A 20,471-nucleotide genomic window follows, 5' to 3' on the forward strand; every position below is an offset into this window, starting at 1 on the left:
TGGGAATCTGTGAGACCCGACTTTCACGCAAAAAATCAATATCTTTTCAAGTTTGCTTTTTTTTGAACCGAAAGTTCAAACGATTCCGCGTTGATAAAAAAACTGAATTGAAAAAATTTCTAGTAATTTCGAAGATATATAACTAAATAAATGACCAAAAATTTCATGTGAATGCTATCCAAATTATTTATCATTTCTTTGCGACGGTCTAATGTATGCAAAAATTCTGTGGTACGTCTGAAATATCATTGAAAATTCTTCGCGCATCATAAACGACGCTTGATTACCGCAAGAAGTTCCGAGAAAAGTTGCAAGATGCAGATAGTGTGTTTTTACGGAATGTGGTTGAAATGTGAATTTCAAAAAAAAACTTGATTAACCGCATGAACGACTTATGATTATGATAACTGCACAAGCAACAATAACAAAAACGAGTTCGGCAAGATTTGTTTAAGAAGAGAGAGACTGTTTATAAAAAATTATTTACATAAAATCACACAAAATCTAATCTCAAATACATGTATACGCAGAAAGAAAATGTAAAGTATAGAATCAAACATGCAATATTATTTTTATTTATTTTTATTTATTAGATTTTATGTTTTACTTTTTGTTCTTTATCTGTATTTTGTGAGAGTAATAATAATTATGTGACACACTATATATATGCGTTTCGAAAACTGCAATTCGAGTAAACCGCAAGCAATACAGAGTTGTATTAAACAATTTTCCAGTTTAATGGATAAATCATCGACAAATCATCGCACACGCAAGATTGAACAAGCTCCGAAGTAAATTACAACGTAAATTTTGCAATAAAATTTTATAATTTATGAAATTGTTAATTTTCTTGGAACATCGCGTCATACAATAAGCGATAATTTATTGCGATACATAACGCAATCAAATTACTTTGTAAATTGTGCATTTTGTGCTACAAAATAAAGAGAAGAACTCTTTAAATTGAAATTAACATTTATTAATCAAGAGAATTTTTTTATACGTGTCACTCGCAAATTTGTAGATTGTGAAATTCAGAAAAAATTACAACAATCATCAAGTTTTTTCGCTTATCTTTTTCGCTTGTGTTATATGTTGATACTGTGTGTGAATTGAAATTAACGTTTGCTTTATAAGCACTTCAGAAAAAGCGGGTTTTTCTTTTGAACGCCGAATTCAAAACAGGTTGCCGTAATCAGTGATGGCACAATTCACATGCAAATGTTGCGTTCAACATTATTGCTACTTTGCACGAGCGCATCTAAGAAAAAGTAGTTTAAAGCAGATATAATCATTTAATACATTTTCACTTTTGTTACACTTGATTTACATAATTTATATTCAATTGTGATACTTATACAGACATTATGTTGCACGTATGTATAAACTTTGTTTTGTAATGCGCATCCAAGAAAATGTCATATTTAGTTCAATATTAATTACAAAATAGCGTAAATAAATATTGCAAACTATTTTTTTGCTATACAGAGATTCAATATTTTATGTCTATTACTTCTCGATCTTACAATTTCTTTGTCCAATTCAATTGTCTCCTCCATGAAATTGCAGTAGTATTACCAGATATGTGGTCGTCAAAGAAGCAATCTGAAAATAACATTTCATTCTTTTCAATATTCGAGTAAATTTCACAACAATCAATAATCGCCGAGATCACCGATTGTTAATTGTCATTTTTATGATACATTGAAACGCGTAAATTCTCTATCTAAGAGCGTCGTACGTGTACAGAAATTATATAGAGACTGTTGTTAAATCCAATATTTCTCCGGTCGAAACTAAGCGGAAACTGTCGTGAGAACTTTGACGGTCAAAAGGGTCGGAGATATATTCCTCAAAGCCGATACATGCATATATATGTATATAACTCGTAAAATTTTGTGTCAAAGCATCTCATCTCGCACAGGTGGAATAGACGTGTCGCTTCGTTCAGTTTGCGAAATCTAGAACCAAACTCAAAGATCGCGTTTTCCAGAGCCGCGCGTAATTACGGCGTTTACATCGGCATTTAAAGCGTCTCTCAAAGTTTCGCTCGAATATCGAACCAACGGGACCCAATTAACCTTTACCTTCGTCACGTAACAAGAACGGCCAGCGTTGATTCGACATAAAGATCAGGTCGTGACGATGAATTATACAAGAGCAAGAAAAATCTATGTACATACACATATAATTTTTATTTCATATAACAAGAAAAAATCGCATTTGTATTGTTGCCGTCTGTGGCATCAGAAATTGTTCAGTTGTTAGATTTATTTATTTATTTTTTTTTCGAAGCAATTTTTCTATTTCACAACACACAAATGTGTGTGCGTATTGCATTGACATAATTACTATTACTATGTTTTGTATTACGTATTTTACGTTCTGTAAATTATGTAACACATCATGTGCGGTAAGTTTACGTAAAAATAACATTAACAGAAAACACAATATTTCTTCTTTAATTGCTTTGATGTTTTGATATAATTATCATTACGTGTATATCGCTCTGTTATATATTTTATGTTCTGGTCTTTACATAATACGACGTCTGTGTGTCAAGTGTGTTTTTTATAAAAATAAAATTCACTTGAAATACAATATTTTCACTTTAATTGCTTTGATTAACTCGTCAGCGTCTTGGAAACCCGAGCGCGACTGCGCGCTCCTCTTTAAGTCGTACTAGCGTGATAACATCGCATCGTGGGAAACGTGTTCAATTTTTCCGAGGAATTATCTGGATAATTTAACGATTTTGAAATTTTGACACGGTGATTTATACTTACTTGCAATCTTTGCGAGAATAACGTAAATCGCAAGTCTTATTACTTTCGCGAAGCGTTTGTTGTTATTAATCACTTTAATCTCTTTGACATGCGTGCTTTACGGGTTAAATGATACGCCCGATGTGAAATTTTAAAGAAATCAAATTTCACTATAAAAAATGTAAAAGTTGCAATTACCGCGGAATTACACAAACTCAATTACAAAAATTAATATTACGTATTATTGTCTCGCTTATATTCTCTCGGTCGTTACTTACCGAACGTAATAAGGGCAAGTTCACGTAAAAGCAACCGCCGGCGGAGAAGTTGAGCCTTCGATTTAGAAATTGCAACAACGACTCGGTATGTTCCTGCATTCGAAGAGAAGTCTTTATGCAGATTGCAGTCGTTAAAATGCTTTTTACATGTAAATGCGATAAGAGCGGCATTATGAGACGCAAAAAAATTAATGACGCGCGTTCTTCGTAAGGGAATAGATTAGTGTTAAGGGAATAGATATTATAATATTATTCTTATTGTTAGTATTGCATTCGTGAAAGGTGAGAAAAATCTTCGTAGAATCAAACGTAGTTTCTGTTCGCAATAAAAAAAAGCTTGAATGTATATTCGCTACGTAACAATGGTTTCATTTCTACACTCACCTCATTCTTTTTCATCAGTCTGACTTGCCATTCGATAAGAATCGGCGCCATACAATTAGCCTGAAACAAGACGAACGTTTCCTAATTCTTCATTCAGGCCGCACCGTATATTTATACTTTTTACAATATTCCAATTTTTCTTGTATTGAAAACATCTATTATGCTATAATTTTTTTTTATCAATAATAAATTTTAGATCACTATTTATAATATTGTCTTAATTCTTGCTTTTTTTACTACGGTAATTTATATTAAGAAAAATTTTTATTTCTTTTTCTTTTCCTCTCTCTCTCTCTCTTTGTCTTTTTCTCTCTTTTGCATATCAAAGAAATAAAAACATGAGTTTACCTGAGAAGAGGCGTAGTCGCAGGCGGCGCTGAGTAAGAGAAGCTGATAAATAAACGATACCAACCAGGTTCCTAAGCAGTAGATCAGCGGCAAAAAAATGTCTTTCCACGATTGTATAAGTAGCCACGTAATGATGAAGTATATGTTACTGACGGCGTGAAGACAGAGATTAGCAAGCCAAAGAAGCAGCGACCACGAATACAGCGATTCAAAGTTTTCCGCCGCGATCATCAGATCGTTGTGCAGACTCAGTATGGTCTTTTACAAAACAAATCTTATATCACAATTTTTCATTATTGCTGATTTATAAAAAATTACATTAGTTTGTCTCTAACTGTTTGCAAAACTATTTGTAAAAAAGATTATAAATTATATATATATATACACATATACATTAAGATATTAAAATTTATAAATTATACGCGCGTGCTGTAAACTTAATTCCTTTACCTTTCTACTGAGAGTGGTAGCGCTTTTACTCTTCGTCGACGCCGGCGGCAGAGTTTTCATCGCAATCGTGTTAAGATGATGAAACCGCTGGCCTAGAAAAAACGCCATCCCCACAAATTTGTAGAGTGCGATCGAGGTGCCGACGTACGGCAACAAGTATCCCATATTGTAGCTCCATGTTTCAAAGAAGGCGTACATTCCGGACCGATTGACGACGACCCAAATGATCGTGATGACGATCGCGAGCATCCACGCGACGATCGCGGTTCTCGTCTCCTTTCGAGGATAGCCGAGTTGTCTGACGCTCTCGTCGTAATCTTGCAGCGCGTTCCAGGTGCTGACGAATTTACGCCTCGTTAACATGACCAGACCTAGCTCGTACATCAGCACGCCGTTGTTAAAAATCACCTGAATGATTTCGATCATTGCCTTGCGAGTTTTCGATTCTCTTAAGAAACTTAGATTCTATAGCACGGAATGTGGGAAGTCCGAGGTCGTGCCTTTTATAGATTCACAGTGCAATAAGAAAAAGTCGTTTTTATATGCAATCTAAATGAATTTTTCCCTCTTATTTATGAGATGCGAATCAAGATTTTCGAATTTAATTCGACATTTAAATTCGATATTTAATATTTACATTTTTTTAAATTATTTTGTGCACGTACATACATCTAGCGCTTGGATCTTACCGGCCTTATTATTTCTCTCATACACATGGATTCTATATGTTCGATCAAATGTTGAAGAAAAAATAAATAAAATAAGTCAAAGTCGAAACTTTTAATCTTTGTTCAAAAATAAATAAATTACTCAAATCCTTGATCTCTATTTTTATTTTTTAAATTCGCTTCTACGTCTGTTGTTGGATGTTTTACGTAACATTGTCACAAATAAAGTTTTCACCGATCCAAAATAGTATGCAAGAAAAGAACAGTTCGAACCGGTTGCAGGGTGTTGTGCAATAAAATTCAGTAACAATCGATTATCCAGACGTTTCGACTTTATTGATTTAAATTATCTTCGGTGGACATTGTTAAAATTGCATTTCTTCACTTATGTATGACGATCATCTTTAGAAATTCGTCGATACCTATCTATTTCTTTGTGACAACGCTATTATTTTATCTAATTATGGTTATTCTCAGTATCGACGAATTTCTAAAGACAAGATAATCGTCATACATAAGTGAAGAAATGCAATTTTAAGAATGTCCACCGAAGACGATTTAAATCAATAAAGTCGAAACGTGTCTGGATAATCGATTGTTACTGAATTTTATTGCAACAACACCCTACAACCGGTTCTACAACTGTCCTTTTCTCACACATTACTTTGAATCTTATCACACACCTCAACCCTACACATCAATATTTTCACTGACCTTCGAGTTCTCCGTTCCTCCGAGAATTGGATCATTCTGATTGACACCCATAATGTTTTCGATCACTGTGTACATTATATAGCTGTTCAATGTGACGAAGATTATCGTAAAGATCAGATAGACATTCGATGGCATCAGACGGTCTTGCATAAAGTCGTAAGGAGCAAACCCGAACATTCGCACCGCGTAAATCATTGGCCAGATGACCGTGTAGAGCGGCAGATCCATACCGCGAAACTTCTTCGTTCGCTGTTTTTTTGCTTTGACGAACACGGTCTCCATGTCAAAGGGACGTGCCTGGTACTCCATCATTCAAGAGAAATCAATTGACGTCTTTGTCGAATCAATTAGATTCAGCAAGCATGAATTTCTCCGCGTTAGTTTCCGTTAATGAGGGTTGTGGAGAAACTTGGTTCTGTCTGCGAAGCGTGGATAACTATTAGTTAACGTGATCATTTACACCTGGAGGAATTCGAATGCATTGAAAGACAAGGGCGTATCCCGTGCGGAAGAACGAAATTGTTCCAAATGCGCGATCGATAGATAAATGATCCGCGTGATAATACGTCGATTATAAGCTGCAAATTGTGCGGAAACAGACACGTTCGAAGAATAAAAGTTTTACAAATGTTTATTGTATATTATAAAATATTTTATACTTCTTATCGTTAATGTGATCTTATCGCTATTGTTGTTTTTATGTGTGCATGTGTCTGTCTCTGTATATATTAATATACCTATGTGTGTGTATCGATCTGCTAAAATCGATCATTTGTTGAAGTTAATCTCTGTCACGAACGTGCTTGCCGCAAGAACAAAGGCTGCAATTGCGGAAGAAGAATCAATAATGGACCTTGTCCTAAGTCTATCTTCAATTTCGAGAGTAAATATTGAATCAACCAGAGAGTTCAGAAAAGAATTAGCGTTTTTTTTTACTTTTTTTTTGTCCCGGAAATTACGGCGTTCATCGATCAATCGCATTGTCCCAGAAAACGGCTACGTCGAAGAACAACATCTAGCTATGATAAATAGAAGTGCAAAACGAAATAAAGAAAAGCACAAAAGAGAGCGGCGGGACATGCGAAGAATTATGAAGGAAAGAAAAATTATTGTACAAAGCGAGGAGAGCACACGGGACCCTTATCTCTTTCTAAACCGCGATAGAACGCGATATTATATTTAAAAATCCTGACCCGTTTCTCTCTCTCTCTCTCTTTCTCTCTCTAGTTCCGGGGAGAGTTTAGATGAATTTCAACGCAGTTCTGAAGCTATTTTTGAACCCGTCGTTGAAAAAGTTCAAATTTTTTCCCCACGACGAGTTTGACGTCTACAAGTTTGACGGATATGCGTTATAAATCCCGGAAATATAAAACTCAAGCCGGAAAGATAAAAAGATTTATATAATCCCGCAAAAATAATAACCAAGAAAATTTAAGCGTTTCAAAAATAGACCATTATAGAAAGAAGCTGTCTGATCCTCGTGCAAATATGAGATAACTTGTTAAACCGTATCTTCTTCGCGCAGCGAAGTTCTGTTTACAGCTGCGAGACAAAGAGCGTCGCGTAACAAGTTGCAATTAGAAACGTTTACGTGTTTAAGATGTACTTACGTTACAACAAACCCAGACGTCGGAACGCGTCGACTATCCTGAACGACATCGCGAGGACTACAACGAGGATAAGCGTTTTTATACACTTTCGTCGCATGAGCGATAAAGCGAGATTACACTTGGCTCTCGCGTAAACATTTTTCTCATAGGTGAACACCTACACAAGTACGTACGTATACACACACACATATATCACTCGTACAAACGTGTCGGGTGTGACATGCGGCACGCGTGGATGCCACCGTTAAATATTATTCCATGTCGGCCCTGAATGTGAATAATTGAACGAGCGGAAAAGAATAACAGGTGGAGACGACCGGTCGAAGTGGATGCACTCGCAGATAACTGGAATTGTGTATTATATAGAGAACGGCCTCTGTTTTTACATTCAGAATCACGTCACCGTACTGATTTTATTACGCAGATTGTTTTCGATCTACTCTCTTCACTGTCACGAAAAATATTGCTATAAATATTCAACAGTTTGACTTTCATAAAATATACATTCTCTTCTTGCGAAGAGAAGAATATCCATACATAAATTCATTTCATATTCTTACACTTTATATTTGTTTAAACAATATATATGCATATTTATAATATTTGCTTACAACATGTACATACATATATATATATATGTGTATCAAAAATTAAATAATAATATCTCTAATAAAGTTATACACATCACTATATGTATAAAGTATTTTTAAATTGTTTGTTGCTAAAGTGCAGTGCGCAGTTTTTGAGTAAACACGCTGTCATAAATAACATAAAATAATAACATTTTTACATGATGTATTGGCGTAATACATAAATCGATACTATCACACATTTTTATCAATTCTCAGTACGTATAAAGCTCTTTTTCTATTACATTTGTCAATATGTTTGTACTTTGTTTATTCCAAGAGTAATTCGAAACATTTCTCCAATGATAGAGTGCCTACGTAGATCAATCATAGATACGAATGAAGACAAAGCGGCAACATTAGTTTGCACTTATTGTCAACAACGTGGTGATCAAAAAGAATAAATGATCGAAACGTCCTTAACACGAATTGATAATGTTTTTTTTTTCAATTCTTAATTTTATAAACCACGTTTACAATTACGGTGAACTATATATGGTTTCGAGATTTATTTTAATTTTAATTCAATTTTGGTTTGTTTTTCTAAACAATTGACTTAGTGCTTATCTACTCGACGAATTATTCGCGTCGAATTTTTTTCCATATACATTTCTATATATATGAAATATTTGTATACGCATGTAAAAAAAATTATATGACAAATAATTTCTTCTTCTTGACGCGTATCTTCGTGCGCGTCTCGTTACTCTCTGCACATTACGAAATAATAGTGCCATATGTTACAATTGTAACATTCGGTACTAATTAATTATTAGCTAATATTGACATAATAACGCGAAATAACAACGAGAGAGAGCTATGATCAAAGTTATAACACACCATAAAATAATAATCAAATATTAATGAATGTTTTCACTTGTAGAGGACAACGCGGAGCAAGAGCGCGTCGAATTGTGCTCTCGAATATATTATACAGATAGAGCGATGTTAGATGAAAATCTAGAATGTGAAATGATCTCCCGTCGTTCGTACGACGACAACTCTCTCCCCCGAGAAATGTAATTTAACTCGGACGAACAATATTCGTTGAGTGCATGAAACAACGACAGGAACAAAACGAAATTCTCATATCTTCTCGGCAGACTGATGAGGTCACATGTTGGTTTTTTGAAAAAACCGACGCGAAAATCAATTTCACGCGCCGATTTAACGCTTCCGTAACGACGCAATTGATTAGTTTCTTGTCAAATATCGAGATAAGTGAAATATTTAATACACGGTGGTTTTTAATCTCATATCATTAACAACAATCAATGGTTTTAAATGTTGAGACGAATGAGAACTAGATAATGAAATGCATGAATAAATTACAGAAATTAATTCTCTCGACAATAGTGAGAGAGCTTGTTTAAATATTTATTGAATAAATAATACTAATAATGCACGTATGAAACAAATAATAGGTTGTGTACAAGAATTAATAATCATACCGCGTGATCGACAGAATGCACATGAAATTACAAAGTATAACGATACGGTACCGATCGGTGTGCGTTTAATATATAGCAAATGTTGTGATTCTTCACTCCCAACTTTCTGGTTTCTACAAGGATTAAAGAAGAAGAGAATACCGGTGAGCGGAACGAAGAATGAAAAAAGAGTGCTTTTGAGCACAATGCTGTGGATGCGCGTCGCGACGTCGCTCTACTCTCATTTCCTGCATAATTAGATGGTAGCGACAAAGAACGCGGCGACGACTCGGCTGAATGCTTTCCAGAAATAGCTCGTATATTAAAAAGTGCGCGCGTGTATCAAGAAGAAGGATATGTCGGTGAACTCTCTCAAAATGTGAAAGAAGTATTCACCGCTCATCGCAATTTGTTAATATTATCCTGAAAAATTTCATACAATAAAAACCAGCAATTGCTTTACTTTTTTGCCTCTTATTTTTTTTCGTAAAATTTATTTCACTAATATACAAAATGTTTGAAAATGTTTGACACAGCCAAAGTGTGAAGATTCAGGTCGTTCTGATCAGAAAAGTTATTTACTATTTTGCGGTTATCGTTTGCAATACTAGCACAACACAGACGCGCTTGCTAGTATTTTTATTTTAACGTGTTCTGTCAGTAAACGCAACCTGTCATCGCGATGTGACAGCTAGTATACATACGTACGACATGTAACCGAGAAACGCATCCGAGAAACGTCACCGAAAGACATCCAATCAGCGTCGCGATAAAAGTGGTAACAATCAAGATCGACAGAATTGTTTGTGATTATTTACACACTAGCACAACAGGCGCGCGCTACGCGCACGCTATTATTGCTTTTATTTTAACGCGTAGTGTCAGTAAATTTAACCTGTCATAGCAATGACAGCTGGTATATACACGTCTTACAAACAATATAATACACATGATCTACATATGAGAGATGTCAGAAATAACGCATGAAAATCAAACTCGAAAAATAAAAGAAAAAAAGAAGAATAAAAAAACAACATGTGACTAAAGTCACGACAGGGAAAAGAGTAAAAAAGAGAATATTATATATAATATATATTATATATAATATTCTATATCTATATAATATATCTATATACTATATGTGTATTATATAGAACATTCTATTATATATATAATATATTATATATATATATATATTATATTCTATTATATATATTCTATTATATATATTATATAGAGAATATTCTATTCTCTATATAATACACATATATATGTATATATATATACCGTAATCACGTGACCAAAGTCAGTGATCCCGTCAAGGTCACGCGACCGAGGTCAGTGACCCCGCCGCGGTCGCGCGACCGAGGTCAGTGACCCCGCCGCGGTCGCGCGATCGAGGTCAGTGATTTTACTGTAGTATGTATATAATATATATAATACAATATAAAGTATAATATTATAATATATAATAAATCCTATGTATAATAGTATTTAATGTTATATATAATATAAATTACAGTCACGTTACTTTAGTCACGTTTTTAATTTTCTTCACGTATACGACGAACTGTCAAAATCGCTCTTCTGTCATTATTTACTCTCTCGATCTTACCAATTCGATTCGACTCGACTCAACTCGATCAACGCGAAAAAGAGGCAACAATAGATGCGATAGATTCGATATTAAAACGCGTGGATTTTTTTATATAGGATACTTTTTCTGGTCCGATCCGATTTAGGGCCGGTTGTTCTATCTTCAGATAAAGTATCGGGTAATCTATCTCATGGTAAAAATTCTGATTTGCGTTGTTCTACGTGTCAGTAAAATTTATATATCTGGTAAATGACCAGAAACCAAACGATAAATCACACGGCACTCTCGGTACCGTGTAAGTCGTATCTAACAGATAAATATATAGAAATAAAAAACAGTGAGAGATTTGCTAGTCAGGTTTCCTATTCTATAAATAATAACCTGTCGAGTGAGCCGAGATTTATTGGAAAGTGGAAGAACCGGCCTTTATTGAGTTAATTAATGAATGAACGCGAGGAAAGCGATGGTCTGGACTTCGTAGGCGTGCATGATTTTCAGTTGTTATCGTTGTGAAAATCAGCTGATCGCAAAAATCTGTTTCATACGTCGCTCGCGCTTGTTTACTTCACCTCTCGTTGCTAATATATTGCATGAAGTCAGCCATCTCTTTCTCTTTTAATAAATGAAAATTATACACGCCTACAGAGTCCGAACTATTGCTTCTCACGCGCTCATTGGCTCGCATTAATTAATTGATAACTCAATAAATATTGCAAATTTTGCAAAATGATACATAACTTTTTTGTTCAGATTGACCCAATCTACCTTCACACTTCGACTTGATCAAAATTTATCAAACACCTTGTATATACATTCTTTTGATATACTAATAGAATTGTCTTGCTTATCAACCATTTAATTAGAAGCGAGATGGAACTAAATGAGACGAAAAGTTAAAATGACTTCTCATATTTCACGTTGTTTAAGCGAGCTGTTTGAGGCAGTTGTATATAGTTTAAAATCTCCCCTTATCTCGACGGTTGATTAAAATTATTCCGGTCGGCTTGAACGATTATAAATCCGTCGAATCCAGATAACGAAGCGGCGCGAATTTCGACTAGAAATTTGCTCGAGAATATAACGTCTAGTCTCGTTTTCTTAAACTGGTTCTTTCAAGTCTCTTTCTTTTTTCGCCATTATTTGCAACCCCGCAAAATGTTCTTCCCCGAATCTCTTAATAGGTTTGCTAAAAATTATTACACTCTCGTCCAAACTTATACGAAAACTCGCATTTTATGATTCATTCGTTCAGACTTTTTCTCACATTAAATGTGGATAATCTAAATTATTTTGACTATTATCTCCAAAAGAAATGTGAGAGAACAAAGAACACGGTTTTTTTTTTTTTTTCAAGAAAAACTTTATTATTCCCCTGAACAAATATTTCACGTACTTTCTTTTCTACTTTCGATACTCTTGCTAAATCGATATACTTATCGAATCTTTTATACATTCAAGTCTGTAACACAAAAATCCCATTTGAAATGTGTCATTTCTATATTTATCATTAACTTGACAAGTGATATTTCTTCGATGACAAATTATTTATCCAGTCTGACGTATGGCACCATTTATATAATTCACAATCCAAATGGGAAAACTCGACGGTTAAACGAGTGCGAACAAAGCTGCGGTGATTTATCTGTCAACGCGACTTCCAGAGGGACAAGTGAAAATCGTTGGTATATACGTTCCATCTGTCCGGAAACTTTTGTTCCCGAGAGACTCGCTTCGCGCAAATCGCCGAAAAATTCTCCTCGAAAAACGATTCGTCCAATCTAACGGCTAACGTTCCGACGAAGAAAAACCGCATCCGCGATGTTCTGCAAGACACTGCCCCGCGTCGAAACGCAATCATGAAGGCAATAAAGGACGCATTGCTGAAATGGACGTGCGAGAGACACGCCATGAACCAACCTCTCGACAAGGGTCTTTTACGTGACAAAGCACTCAAATTGACCAACGAGTACAGAGTGACCGGTATGTAACCCCAAATTCGTCTTTCTCACGTTGCTCAAGGTGCTGCGGGAAAGCACAAAATAACTCCTTAGGAATAATCCAACGATCCATAAAGGGTATTACTTGGTTTCCGTGGGTAGAACCGGTAGCGGTACTAAATGACATAAATGGGGAAAAAAACGACAATGTTTTCGGACCCAAAATACTTTAAAATATTTTTTTAAGGAAATTTCCGTTTCTCCAGCCTCAATAATGTCTTTGAGAGATTAATTCTGATGCTGTATTAGAGACATTACGTAAGATAAAATTGTCACAAAAATATCTAAAAAAATGTATATACAGGATGTCGGAAAAATTTCGACGAAGTATAAAAATAGAGTCAATCTGAATAATACTTTCGATAATACTTTCTCTAAAGTTTTGAGTGTATTTAAAACGATATGACATTGCAAATGTGTTAATATAGTTGTAATTCTTTTCTCTTCAGGCTTTAAGTGCTCCGAGAGATGGCTGACGTCTTTTCTGAAGAAGTGTGGCTTCTCTCTCGATTCAAAGGGTTCCATCGGACCGACTTTCAATGATTACCGACTCTGGATTGACACAATGAGATTCATCATCATGCAGTACAAATACGAGAATCTTTTTCATCTGGACGAGCTGACGATGTACTTGGATGTTTCACCGAGCAGAATCTCGTCCATACAACAAGATAAATCGAATCTGAAGAAAGCGACAATTCTGATGTGTTGCAACGCCTCCGGCACCGAGAAGTTGCCGCTATTGATCTGCGGCTCTTATCCCACTGTGATAACGGAAAACGACCATGTATACGGTCACAGCGAGGACGCTTTGATAAGCGACAATCTCTTGAAGGAATGGCTGACTCGACTGAACGATCGTATGTCGAGCAGCAGTCGCAAGATCCTGTTGATGCTACACAGAAATCGTACGAGTGCTTTTCGGAATCTCAAACTGAGTAATGTAAAGCACATCTTTTTCCCCGACAATTTCCCGTCGTTGGCAACGCCTCTGAAGAGAGACGTTTTCCATTTCGTCAAAATGACATATAGAAGCAAGTATGTATGTTCGCAATAGTTTAATTATTAAATATAATTTGACACGAGTTATAACTGAAGCTTCTTCATGTAAAATAAACTTCTTTCTCGTATAATTTAATTTAAAATTTTTAAAAATAAACATTCAATACAAATTTTTAAAGGAAATTTAGTTCGAATTATTATATGTAATGATTTAATAATTAATATACGTTTAAAAATATATTTTGCGCATATCCGGCCTCACATTGATCGAAAAACTCTTTGCCAGGTTAACTACTATATGACCTTAAAATGTGTTTGTAAAAAGTGTCATAAAATGTTATATCCTTAGGCTACAGAAATATATTCTACCAACTGTTCAAAAAATAAAAATCGCAAAAATTGTATAAATACACCTAAATCTCACAGAGACACAATCACTGTGATAGAAAATATTTTACATATTTGTCGTAATATAAATCTCAGAACTTCGAAGAGGCTTAATTATCCCGGCTGCAAAGAACTATCGGAAATATTTGTCGTAGGTATTTGGAAGAAATCGGAAAACACGAGCGCCAATGGAACGTCGGGAATGTCGTGAGTAGCTTGGTGGAAGCTTGGCGAGAAGTTCCGCGTGATCTCATCGTCGCGAGTTTCCGGCGAACGAGTTTTCGAACCGACGACGATTGTTTTCTCGAGATCCATTGCGACTCGCGGAATAACGTGAGAAACGAAGTATCGTTCAGAAAATTTGTCAGTTTTGACGACGATCTCTCGGCCAATAATACGTCAGCCCGATCGTCTGGCAAATCCACCGAGAAGAATCATGGTTATAATCTCAGATCCAAAAACGTCGTTACGTTAATCGACGATTCGAAGGAAGAAGATTTGGAGGAAGAGAATCTCATAAATAATCACTCTCGAGCGAGAGGAAGCGATCGGACAAAGAAAAAACTCGTCGATCGCGAAGTAAAGAACTCGCGAAAGACATCAAACGATAAAGCTCAATTAAGCGAGGATCGTTACAAAGAAACGAACATTTCGAAGTCGAGTGATAAATCAACGTCGAAGAATAATGAGGACGTCGCTACTATTTCAACATCGGTGGGACTTCCGCGGATTACTGACGTCCGAACAATTGCAAATGCAACTCGTAGCTCCGAGAAAAGTCATTCTACTCAGGACGCTGCAAATACCGCATTGATTGCAGCGGTAACAATTGCGGATTGTGATCTTAAGCTCGACGAAACGGCTAAAGTTGATGAAAAACGTAAGAATAATTGTACCTCGAACAATGAACGATCGATCGAGTCCTCGCCGAAAATCACTGGTTCGAGTTCCAGCGATGTTGTGTCGCAACAAGTGTTTGACAATACGAAGGAATTGATTGCGGGGATGATTTCCCGCGCCGTTGAGAGAAACGCGACCGAATCGACCAATTCGAACGGAAACGATGACTATTCTTCGCAAAAGTCGTTGAAAAGGCAACGATCATCACGTTTCACCGACGTTGAAGAATCAAAAAATGATACCGATGACAACGAACCCGAACGGAAAAAATCGAGATCCGATTCCGATTGGACGAAGCAGTACGAGACGACGTTCGTGTTCGGCTTGTCTGATTTGACACGGACTATACCCACTGTTTCCGCTGATGTGCTCAGTGATAATGACGCACAACTAGCGAAACCGTGGAAGGTGTGCAAGACGGAACGGGGAATCTTCACCATAACGCCCAAGAAAGATTGAAGAGTGATTTCAACAGCAACGGGAAATAAATAAAAATATTCTATGTTAAAAAAAGAAAAACGAAGAAAGATAAATCGACGTCATGAGAAAATATATTAAAAGAGTTGCAACAAAACAATATGTAAAATAAAATAATAATTTCTCTTGTACGATTTTTAAAACGGATTAAATTACATGGAAATAAATGTTCCGAGTGAAAGGGACTCCCTGTGCGAATTATTTCCACGGACGCGTAATATCACAGACTGCGAGGAATTTCTTCATCTGAAACTGCAATTTCGCTATTAATTGAGCGCGCAATATGGAACTTGCAGTTTGAACGAAAGGTAATAGTTTCCGGTAATTCACGAAATCTGTGTTTCGCCCGCGTAGAGAATTACGGCTCGGCCCGGAATCATCAATTTAGACTGGAAAGCTCCATTGTGCGCTTCCGCCGGATTTCTTCGTCGGATGCAATTTCACCGGATCGAGTTTCGGTCGTACGCGAAACAAAGTTGCGCTTTCCTCGCACTCGTAACCACCTTCGAACGATCGCGAGATTCCCGGATGTGACATCCCTCTCCTTTCTGTCCCGTACGAATAACGCGACTTGTGCGCCACGCCGCCGGATGCTTTGGTGCACATGAGGGATGCCGAAGAATTAATGGCGCGTCGCCATAGAGAGCCGCAATAATTTACAGCCGAGACCGAGATAAGAGATATCGCGCAACTAAAGCAGCATTTTAGACAGATCGCACTTCAGACTCCGGAAAACATTAGGGAATAGATAGCGATGTTTAATGCAACGAGAAGTTTGTTTCAATTGCTTGAGGAAAATTATTTATCAAGCAATTATTTTGCAAACAGAACATTTCTACGCTCTCGCGAATAATGAAAGACCCGAGAAACTGTTTTCACCAACTTTTCATTTTTCAAGCGGATAATGCGGAAAAAACTTTCACGATATTCCCGAAACGCATTAATTAAAATTGACCTTTTCATCCCACGACGTCCTATAGATCTATCACCGTCTACTTGAATTTTTCGTTAGATTGCTAGTATGTATAGACCAGCTCGCTATATGTATGAGTTAATATTCTCTCCCCGAGAGAGAAGAACACGCTTGCATAAAGATATTTAAGCCGCTTGCTTCCCAGCTACTCTCTACGCGGGGAGACATCATTATACACACAGTGCATGTTCCAGTTCGCGGACGAGATGCAATTTATCATCATGTAGCTTTAGCAGCTGTCGTTGTCACGCTGAACGTAATCGATTTCCGTTGCTATATGCCGTTATCATCCGAGACTATGAACGTTGCAGATCGAGCTGGGTGTGAGTTCGATATCAGAATGAATTTCAATGCAATAAGATATCGTCATATGTTGCGTTTATTCTTATTCACTTTTTTTTTTTAACAAAATAATACAAATTACGTGGTAATTAAGTATATAATGTGTGAGCAGTTGACATCTATATATTATGTTTCACAGACGTATTATGCACATCTTACGCCACTCTCGCTTGGTGAATTTATTAATGTACCGATTAATTTTACAACAAATTTAAAACTCGTGAAATTGTACGACTATATTTGACTTTAGTGTTTGCATCACTGTGAAAAAAATCTTCCCTCTTATGTGAATTTTTGAATTAAATTTAATTCGAATCTCCATAATTTCTACGTTTAAAGAAAGAAAATATACATATATATAATCGCACATACATCCAGCATATTGGCTCGTAGGCCTTAATACTAGTTGTCAAATTAATCTTTTTTTTTTAGGATCTATTATCCCTATTGCACTACATCGCCGTTATAACAACGATTAACTTCACCCTTATTTTTATTTTTGCAGAGAATTATAATAACTTAAGTGAAATTTCCGCGTCCAACAATACCAGCAACTTTTATTTAGAATCTCAAAATGTATTCGTTTCGTAGCGTTATTTATGATACAACACTAACGTGTCGCGCCATCCATCACGCTCTAAAGATGAAATAAATCTTATGAGAGAGCAAACGGCATTTAAATGCGCGCCAAGTGTGTGACATAAAATTTCAGAGTAGCGCACACTTGGTTTCGTCGAGAGTGAATTCAGATGTACCGGAAAAGTTACATTTTTCTCCGGAAAGTACAACTGACTTTTCTGAAATACGTCTAACACGGTTTCTCTTTGATATCGACTTTTCCTGACAAAGGTCAAATATGTATTCAGATCGGAACGGAAAGAGCTTTTATCTCAACTACTTATTGCTGGAACAAGCAAGGAATTAAACTTCTGCGAGGAAAGCGTAATATGATATGCTCGGGTTACGCTCCTATCTCGGCGATGAAATGCCAAATAGATTTTCTACCGACATCTAAAATCTTTCACCGCAAAATGCTTATAAAAATATAGACAAAGTTGCGTATATAAGTCTGAATTTATTAAAAATATTTTTATTTTTCTTAATTCCACTAAATCTTATTTAGTTATTATTATTATTATGCAAATTATATATTAGTTATTATTATGCAAATTTGTTAAGTCATTTCTTTCGTCAATAATTTCGTATTTTTCATAAGGTCCTATCATAAAAAATTCTGCAAATACATAACTATCGAAATAATAATTCATATAAATTGCGATAGTATACTGTCTGATAACAAAGTCTAACATTATAATATACAAGATCCAACATTATTTTACAAATGTCCAAGTAAAAAAATAGTAATGTGTCTGTAAGTTAAAATAGAAAAAAAATGCATTTAAGATATTTTAAGGTCTTACTCAAGATAACGTCAAACACTGTAAAATTAATAGAAAAATAAAAAATTTTTGTCGAGATCATTCTGGAGGAGAGGATGATGTTTTCCTTTTTTTCTAATCTAAAGTGCATACTTTTCACGTGTATATATATACATCTCAATTACGTGTAACATCAAATGCTTCTATGTTGCTTCTATATGTTTTCTTGATATTACGTCAATTTTGCTATGTCACTGCTTTCAACATCCTCAATGACCGTCAGCACTTTTTCCAATATCTGAGCGTGCACTGTTAATTGATCGTGGTCCGCGTTTACAACAATCCAAGTATCGTCTTTTATTTTTTCATAATTGTCATTAACACGCTGCTGAAAATCATTACGTTCGAATCTCTCTTTTCCCCAGTCGCCACGCTGCTCTTGAAGTTGTGGGGACACTTTGAGAAACACCACGCAGTCAGGCTTCGGAAGACCCATGTCAGCTTGCTGGCACCAAAAGAGGCTTCTACCAGTATTGACTTGTCCGTAAACGGCACCGGACGCCGCGTATCTGTCCACGATTAAAGTGACACCGGACAAGAGCGTCATCTTCATCTCCTTTTCGCATTCCCAACGATTAGCGGAGAATAGCAAATGAGCTGCTACTGGTGGCACATGTATTTTTTTGGATAAAAACTCACTCAAAACAGCGCCAACGCGTGTTTCCCTATCTGAAACACAAAAATAATAAAAGATTGCGTTTTTAAAAATAAAAATTTACACAAGAAGATCCGAACTAAAAATTCAGAAGAACGTGTGATTCGTGAGTAATTATTTAAAAATTTCGTCAGGTATTTTATACTTCGTTGAGATAACAACACCGAAGAATCTTTTCCCGCGCGAAAAATCTAACCTTGTGCAACAAATGTATAATCCTTACTTGGAAAACTTAGAGCCTCCGCAGGAATCTTCCGGTCGATCAACGCTTTTGTCAACATCTTCGTTTGGGTCGACTTCCCTGCCCGATCACCACCTTCCAGAACTATCAATGCACCGCGTTTACGCAGCATGTTGACACGTGTGACCGATAACGTACAATGAAGTATTTTGGCGCCAAGACACCAGGAGCACTTCGCCAGAACAGCTGGAGAAACCACATTTGACAGATTATCTTACACGTCACGTCCATCTAGCGACCGAACATGGAACGTGTGCGCTCGAACGATAAGTCGATATATCTCGAACAAAAGTCGAAGTTCAAAGTTGAAGAAGTTTTCTCATTTCTTTTACGTGAAAAACAATTTTTCTTCGTAATTAATTAAAATGTGACTGTAGATATTTTTGGTTTTTTTTGTAAATTAAACAGAAGTCTGTTCTTTGCGCGACGAGAACAAGAAAACAGTGAGAGGCAAATATAAAAAGAGAAAAAAAAATAGTCTTGTGAAAATAGCACGAAGCAGAAATTGACGAGATTGGTTTCAAGTGAAAAAAGTCATTCGTGCGAAATATATTTTAACATGTTATTTTATTTGGTTTTTTTCTTAAAAAAAGAATGAACTTGTAATCAATTGTTGGATTTCTTCTTTTCTGGCGAGTAATGACAGGGCATTTTTGAAGCGACGATACACACTAAGTTTGCAAATTGAACTATATATATATATATATATAGCTATGTATATATATATAAGATTTATATATAAGATAGATTTTCCGTGTTTACAGCATAGTACATAATCGGTAATAATGCATCTTGTACGTCATTCTCCCTGTAACTCTCTATTTTGTTTCACACATGCGCACACAGACAAACAAACACACATACACACACACTTTCTCTCTCTTTCATCGTCCTTTCTCTCACAGTTTCTCAACACTGGCAGGCTGATGCACGTATCATCATATTTGAGAGAAGAGGCGTGATACTTATTTTTTCTGAAGAAGAGAAATAACACAAACACACGCACACAACACAATACAACACAACGTACGTAGTTGTTGCGGCGCGCGCGCGCGCGCGCGTCGTCACATGGACTTTTGCATCACACACGCTCAGACACAACTCACAAATTTTGTACTGATATTTCCCCTCTTTGTTGCAAAAATTTTGTGAGACTTATTCGAGATTTTCATTTTTTCAACAATT

The 20,471-nt window shown here is 36.0% G+C and overlaps 3 protein-coding genes across 3 annotated transcripts; 1 reads left to right on the plus strand and 2 right to left on the minus strand.

Moving 5' to 3' along the window:
• Positions 1-1,381: 1,381 nt before the first annotated feature.
• On the minus strand, positions 1,382-7,260 carry LOC109856935. The gene is made up of 7 exons (XM_020432719.1): positions 7,218-7,260; positions 5,608-6,026; positions 4,226-4,633; positions 3,776-4,033; positions 3,428-3,487; positions 3,044-3,136; positions 1,382-1,605 (listed from the first exon to the last, which is right to left on the minus strand). Exons 2-7 carry the CDS (start codon positions 5,917-5,919, stop codon positions 1,543-1,545), a joined length of 1,194 nt encoding a protein of 397 aa, XP_020288308.1. The 5' UTR covers positions 5,920-6,026; positions 7,218-7,260; the 3' UTR covers positions 1,382-1,542.
• A 5,108-nt stretch (positions 7,261-12,368) lies between these two features.
• Positions 12,369-15,692, plus strand: LOC109856425 (tigger transposable element-derived protein 4-like). Its single transcript, XM_020431695.1, has 3 exons — positions 12,369-12,853; positions 13,320-13,908; positions 14,415-15,692. Exons 1-3 carry the CDS (start codon positions 12,730-12,732, stop codon positions 15,616-15,618), a joined length of 1,917 nt encoding a protein of 638 aa, XP_020287284.1. The 5' UTR covers positions 12,369-12,729; the 3' UTR covers positions 15,619-15,692.
• Positions 15,693-18,121: 2,429 nt separating this feature from the next.
• LOC109856286 (thymidylate kinase) lies at positions 18,122-19,486 on the minus strand. The gene is made up of 2 exons (XM_020431379.1): positions 19,269-19,486; positions 18,122-19,059 (listed from the first exon to the last, which is right to left on the minus strand). The coding sequence occupies exons 1-2, from the start codon at positions 19,396-19,398 to the stop codon at positions 18,563-18,565; spliced, it is 627 nt and encodes a 208-aa protein (XP_020286968.1). The 5' UTR covers positions 19,399-19,486; the 3' UTR covers positions 18,122-18,562.
• Positions 19,487-20,471: the final 985 nt, after the last annotated feature.

This window comes from Pseudomyrmex gracilis, unplaced genomic scaffold (genome assembly GCF_002006095.1).
Source record: "Pseudomyrmex gracilis isolate BER0280 unplaced genomic scaffold, ASM200609v1 scaffold_4, whole genome shotgun sequence".
Taxonomy (NCBI): domain Eukaryota; kingdom Metazoa; phylum Arthropoda; class Insecta; order Hymenoptera; family Formicidae; genus Pseudomyrmex; species Pseudomyrmex gracilis.

Excerpts from the sequence above, each read along its gene's own strand:
- LOC109856425 (XM_020431695.1), top strand. The coding sequence starts at position 12,730 with ATGAAGGCAATAAAGGACGCATTGCTGAAATGGACGTGCGAGAGACAC. Across the intron at positions 12,854-13,319 it reads CAACGAGTACAGAGTGACCG|GCTTTAAGTGCTCCGAGAGA; the intron begins GTATGTAACCCC and ends TTTTCTCTTCAG. Across the intron at positions 13,909-14,414 it reads AAAATGACATATAGAAGCAA|GTATTTGGAAGAAATCGGAA; the intron begins GTATGTATGTTC and ends TATTTGTCGTAG.
- LOC109856286 (XM_020431379.1), bottom strand. The coding sequence starts at position 19,398 with ATGCTGCGTAAACGCGGTGCATTGATAGTTCTGGAAGGTGGTGATCGG. Across the intron at positions 19,060-19,268 it reads GGAGGCTCTAAGTTTTCCAA|ATAGGGAAACACGCGTTGGC; the intron begins GTAAGGATTATA and ends TTTGTGTTTCAG.
- LOC109856935 (XM_020432719.1), bottom strand. The coding sequence starts at position 5,919 with ATGATGGAGTACCAGGCACGTCCCTTTGACATGGAGACCGTGTTCGTC. Across the intron at positions 4,034-4,225 it reads CTACCACTCTCAGTAGAAAG|ACCATACTGAGTCTGCACAA; the intron begins GTAAAGGAATTA and ends GTTTTGTAAAAG. Across the intron at positions 3,137-3,427 it reads GACTGATGAAAAAGAATGAG|GAACATACCGAGTCGTTGTT; the intron begins GTGAGTGTAGAA and ends CTTCGAATGCAG.